The 6,157-nt window shown below is 32.6% G+C and overlaps 1 protein-coding gene across 1 annotated transcript; it reads left to right on the top strand.

Moving 5' to 3' along the window:
• The first annotated feature begins 3,035 nt into the window (after positions 1 to 3,035).
• LOC145169088 (late embryogenesis abundant protein) lies at positions 3,036 to 3,797 on the top strand. Its single transcript, XM_079087661.1, has 3 exons — positions 3,036 to 3,231; positions 3,320 to 3,453; positions 3,538 to 3,797. Exons 1-3 carry the CDS (start codon positions 3,038 to 3,040, stop codon positions 3,606 to 3,608), a joined length of 399 nt encoding a protein of 132 aa, XP_078943787.1. The 5' UTR covers positions 3,036 to 3,037; the 3' UTR covers positions 3,609 to 3,797.
• Positions 3,798 to 6,157: the final 2,360 nt, after the last annotated feature.

The raw sequence follows: 6,157 nt of genomic DNA, 5'->3' as shown, positions 1-6,157 counted from the left end.
CTCAGCGAGTTTGAAAGCTAACTCTGCGAGTTGGCTGGGATTTTCCCGACCTTCTGATTTCTGTAAGAACTCGACGAGTTGGGTCTGATGACGTCGTCACAAATCAAGAAATCGAGAAACAGAATTCGGACCATGAAATTGATTTATATCCATGTCTCATCTCGATACGATATCTTGAAGACCAAATGGATAGTTGATCATTTATCTTAGGGTTGACGTCTTAATTGATCAAAGTTTGGCAGTGGCTTTGGAAAGCACGCCTTATTGGTTATTCAAAGACTATACTAGTAATTGTATTTAGCAACTTATCCAAGTGGGAGACTGTTGGATTAAGTGTCTAAGGTCTTAACTAAATCGGTATAATCTCAAAGAATAAAAGTAAAGTCTTTTTTGGGTTGCCCTCATAACCATGAAATATCTTGGATTGGTATTAGGAGAGAGATAAATGATTTATTAATATATTATATGATTAATATATAAATTAGAAATAGTTAATAGTTAATTAATAATTAATCTTAATTAATTTGAATTCATTTTGGATTAATTAGAAATAATAAAAAGTACAAGGGTTGAATTGCAATTGTCCAATAGTTGAACAATGAAGACAATTCTAGATCCTTCCTACTTATGGACGGTTTTAAGGAGTTAAGGAATGGGTTCTGGAAGCCTCCTAAATCAGATAAGGAAACTGTATTTGAATCAGATTACAATACTATTATTTTAATATTCACATATTAGATTTTTAGGTTATCTGACAACTATGTGAAAACGGATCATCTAGCCCCTCATAAGAGAAATCAGATTTCTCCCTCTCCCCTATCTCCTAGGGTTTCGTAGGGTTTCAGGTGTGACACATTAGAGGCTACCACATTATTGGAGCTAGCTTTCCAAGGAGATCTACAAGAGAGTTTCTAGCATCAATTTTTTGTTGCTAAAGGTATGATTCCAATCTTGTAATTTTCAATTTTCATAGCTAGAGTTTTAATTTCATAAGGTATGTTGCTATAATAGGTTGCATGTGCACATAGTGTTTATAAGTAAAATCCATTGTGCAAATCCTTTTGTTGTAACCTAGAAAACACATCACATTTTTGTCACACAACATTTATGACATGCCACTTTTTTGGAGAGGATTGGTTTGTTAATTTTTTTTTAAATTTAAACTATATATTTAACAAAAAAACAAACTTTTCATTAAAATAAAATAGAAAGTTACAACATTTAAAACATAACTTAATACTAGTCTTAAAACTTGACTTAAAATTTGACTTAAAACATAAATCCTACAAATTTTCCAAATTATGTTTCTTCATAATTTCCGTCTTCACTTTCTTTGCCGCTCGACGTTGATTCTCGAGTAATTTTGAAACATCTTTCATCAAAAGTTTAAACTCATTAATTTTTTTGCTTTTTTTTTGTGCAATTTGCAACATTTTTGGATGTGTTCAATCAACTCTTGGAGCCCCTCTCTCTTATCCTCACTGAAACTTGAAGAACCAACGATACCCTTTAGCTTTCTCTTGGCTTGATCTCTTCCCATAGGACGGCTAAGTTTCGTTTTCATTGTTGTCTACCCCAACTTGTACATCATAAGATTGGCTATGAGAGTTTTCGGATGTTTTGGTTCTTTTTTTAATCACACGTAATTACTTCTAATGTGTATTGTTTAAGCCATTTTTGTGTTTCCTTCACAACACTCCAAAAGTCAATAATTTTGAAGGTCGTCTTCTTTGTTTTGTGAAACACTTCTTGAACTTTGGTTAGGATTTATGCATCGCTAGCACTGTTTGGCCAAGAGCGCTTCACGTTGACCAACACACCATTAAACTTCATTGCAAGTTTGCTTGTAATCCTCATTTTGAATATATTTGATCTTTTGTGTGCTATTTTACTCTCTTAATTCAGTCAAGAAAACTTTTCCATACTTTTACATGAAAAGTTTTTCCATCTTGGTTATCTCTAAGGATAAGATCATTTGATGTGTTAACCCGTGCTTCTACTAACACCTTCTCTTCATCCGGTGTTCAAGCTTGGTTGTCGGCCTCCCTTTTTTTCTTTTGGTCGGTTTGAGGTTCGGGTGCATCTTCGGATTCAAATATTGAATCCGAATCAATACAAGGTTGAGATTGGAATGGATTTTCTTGCAATGTTTGAAATGCGTTAAAATCGAGTTAAGGTATGGATTGGGGTTAGGGTTGGTTTGCCCCATATGTATAATATGGAACATTTCAGGGATAGTGATAAATTGGTGGTGAGTAGATGAGTCCATCAAGTTGAGGTCGGTACATCAAAGACAATAAGTTGGTTGACGAAGTTCTTGAAGCTATTTCTTGTTTCTTCTTGAGGTTTTTTGTACATCAAAGACAACAAGTTGGTTGACGAAGTTCTTGAAGCTATTTCTTGTTTCTTCTCGAGGTTTTTTGTTCGCTAGGAAAATACATTTGAGAAATAACACTTGAGGGATTGAGAAAGGTTGATATTGTAAAGGTTGGTATTGTAAGAATTGGAGGTTGATGTGTATTTATAGTAATTGGTTAAAAAATTTGAATTCTTTAAACATAAGCTAGTTTTTTTTTTTTTTTTTTTTTTTTTTTTTTTTGAAAAAAATAATAGTTGAAATATATAATGGGATAAAAGGTGGTTGAAAATGAAATTTGATAACTTTAAATGGTGTGAACCGGAAAAAAAATAACAAAACAAAAAAAAAAAAAAAAAATCGTTAGCTACCTTCCCTCTCTCCTCTGTCGGAGGCGATGTGTGACGTGTTTGCTATACCATTGCCGACATCCTCAAGCCTTAAGCCCTAAGATATCGACATCGAACACTTCAGTTTTTTCCTTTTCTTTTCAATGTCTCGAGACGAGCTTCAGCATTTCGGTGCCAAATGTCAAACAGCCATTTATGCAACGTCTTCCAAGACCACACGTGTCAATCTCTGCATGACACGTGTAAAACCCCTCACATATTCATCTCCCATTATCATCATCATAAATCCTCACCTCTCCGATCCCGATTTTAAAACAGAAGCAACACGGATATGTTCAGCGCCATCAAATCCTTTCCGATTCAAACCAAACCAGCCGTTTCTACTCTCTTCGCCACCTCAAACAACTTCGCCGGAAAAGCAACTCCGGTCTTCCGAACTGTAAGATTCCAACAGGCATCCGCAGGAGCCGAAGAGGCTGAGAACATGGAGAAGAAAGAAGAAGCTCAGGAAGCTCAAAAAAAGGGGTACGACCTCTTTAATTCTCTTAATCTCGTTCTGTAATCAATTTAAACATGAACTTATGTGTTTTTTTTTTCTGTTGGGTTTCATTAGGGATGTGATGTCACATTCGTTTGGGGAAGGGTACGCTACGAGATCAGATGAGGAAGGTTTTGGAGGAATTTACGGAGGCAACCAATCGCTTTCTCATGACGATGAAGATAAGGACGTCCATGGCAATCATCCTGGTAGATTTGTTGATCACATTTGAATCAAAGAACTGATTTTTTTTTTCAATTCGTTTAATTGATTTGCTGTTTTTAATCTTGAAGATTATGACAAGACACAAGGAAGTGAGGTGAAGGAGAAGGAAAAAGCTCGACATCAAACGCAGGCACACTAGCTCTTGAAGAGATGAGGGAAGAGAATGAGTTTTAATTTTTAGTAGTTGTTGAAACTTGTTTCCGATCATCGCGCATCATCTAACTCTCTGCAGATGTAGATATAAGTTGAACTTATTTTGTATTTCTTGCCATGTTTTTGTAACCGGCATATCTTGTATAATATTATACGTGTCTTGCTTTTTTTTGAATTTAGGCGTTGTATATTTCTATATATGCCAATATATATATATATATATATATATATATATATATATATATATATTGAATCAACACTAGAGAAATTAATATATCGAACCTATATATAATATGAAAGAGGATGGTGATAATACATTAGAACATGAGTATGGTCGTAAAACAGTAAGATCGTGATTTTCATGGCTCAAACTATGGGGACCCTTGTTACCAAAACAGTTTACAATCTTATTGTTAAATCACTTTGGCTTTATCGATGACAAGTCGAAGCAATAAGCATAAATCATAATTTGAAATACAAAGCATCACAAGAACTACAATGAGATTTTCCAAAGACGACTTATGTGCATGTTTTTAGGGTTGTACGTGCATTAAATGACGAATGCAACAATTTATTATCAAAATTGTGCATATAATAAAATAATTCTTGATAATGGTGAACAGATTTGATCCTTGTGGGAGGATGCCATTAATATACGCGAGCCTCTAGTGGGAAACTGTCGACCTCATCATCAAGAGTGTTCATGTGAACTGGCCTGTAGTCTAGTCTCACCTTATCGTTCTAGTATATGCACATATAATTTAAGATCACATATTTTGTATATTCTGTATGATAACTCATACAATCATACATAGAGCTAAATACAAGAAATAGCATTGTACGTACTTTCTTATATTTGTTTATTATAGCATCCTACTTTGATTTCTTTTGATTACAACATTGCACTTTTAGTAAAATTTCTTATTAAGACATTCAACTTTGAAAATTTACTCAGTTATAGCATTGTACTTTCAAAAAAAAATGTTATTAGAACATTATACTTTGATAACTCTAACCATTTATAAGATATTACTTTCAACTTGTTTCTTAATAGAAGATTAAAAATCTAACCAACTTGTAGCATACTCTTAATTTTTCCGTATTAATATTCTAAAAATAATCTACCCAATTAGAACATTGTACTTCAAATTTAATTTTTTTCTTATTAAGACATTATACTTTGAAAAATTGCCCAAATGATAGCATTATACTTTCAATTTTTTGTATTAGAACATGGTACTTCAAAAAATTTACTCAATTATAGTTTTGCAAATTGCTTTGTATTTGAATGTCATTGCTATAACTGGTTGATTTTTTACTGTAATAGATGAAAGTGGAATGCTATGAAAAATAAACTAACAAAAGTATCCTGCAATTTCTTGCATTCAACCCCATTCGACCTTGTAGGACTTGGGTTTTGTTGTTGTATGTATATAAGAGAAGAACAGACTAAAAATGAGGTATGAATGTGAGGTAATATGAGCACCTCTACTTTCTTTCCTGGTTTCAGCTGAATGCATGGTGATACATGCATTAATCAACAGATTTTCCATCTTTATTGTCTCTAGCCAATATATATTCAATTGTAGATGCCCCATGAAGTTTACCATATCAAACTTCTGTCCTGTAAGCCAATATGGTAAGAGGGAATAATATATATATATATATATATATATATATATATATATATATATATATATATATATATATATATATCATCTTACTTTCATTACTTCCTGTTACAGCATTGTACTTTGAAAAAACCACCAATTATAGTAAAATATCATTCAAATACAAAGAGAAACTTTCTGGTATACTTCCTAGTAGTATTTTTAAGGGCTAGGAAATATGTGGCGGGTATGTAATAAAAATAATAATGCAGGGGCATTTTGGTCATTCTATTAGATTAGGTTGGTTGTGTGAGTATTAACTGGTCGGTATTAGGAAATTGGCATTTTGAAGTATATTTTGGTGAGAAATCACTTTAGGAGAGATCTTGACCTCTCGAATTTCAAGAATAGTTTGTAATCTTACATTTCTATCTTCAATCATTTAATAAAACCTTTCAAATTCAGAAGTTAAACACTAGTTTGTACCACTTTCACTGATATAACTAGGTATATTTTTTGAAGTATAATGTCCTAATAAGAAAAAGTTTGGAAGTACAATGTTGCAATAGAAAGAAATGGAAGTCAGATGCTATAATACACAATCAAATGGAAGTACATTGTTATTTCTAGCATTTAGCCATAACAATTTTGCATATCAGAATATACCATAGACAAATGACTAGCTACTTTAGGTAGTTAACATGAGACCTTACATTAAGATGAACAAAGTTATAACAGGATTTTCAACTTAACTCTAATTGACAAGATGATCCAATTCATGGCCGATTTTGACTCGGATACGGCTCCAAATTTAAAACGATGAATAAGAAACAAAAGCTTAAAACTATAACACTGTTTCTTCTTATACGTATAGTACTTGTACTTTTTTATATAATAGCTTATTTTTGCTGAAAATTTATCATTT

Source organism: Lactuca virosa, chromosome 4 (assembly GCF_052849685.1).
Source record: "Lactuca virosa cultivar CGN04683 chromosome 4, Lactuca_virosa_CGN04683_v6, whole genome shotgun sequence".
Lineage (NCBI taxonomy): Eukaryota > Viridiplantae > Streptophyta > Magnoliopsida > Asterales > Asteraceae > Lactuca > Lactuca virosa.
Note: the sequence above shows the minus strand (reverse complement) of the source record. Positions and strands in the feature narration are given on the sequence as shown.

Bases quoted from the DNA above. Each gene is read 5' to 3' on its own strand.
- LOC145169088 (XM_079087661.1), top strand. From the start codon at position 3,038: ATGTTCAGCGCCATCAAATCCTTTCCGATTCAAACCAAACCAGCCGTT. The intron at 3,232-3,319 runs GTACGACCTCTT...GGGTTTCATTAG, and splicing joins CAGGAAGCTCAAAAAAAGGG to GGATGTGATGTCACATTCGT. The intron at 3,454-3,537 runs GTAGATTTGTTG...TTAATCTTGAAG, and splicing joins CGTCCATGGCAATCATCCTG to ATTATGACAAGACACAAGGA.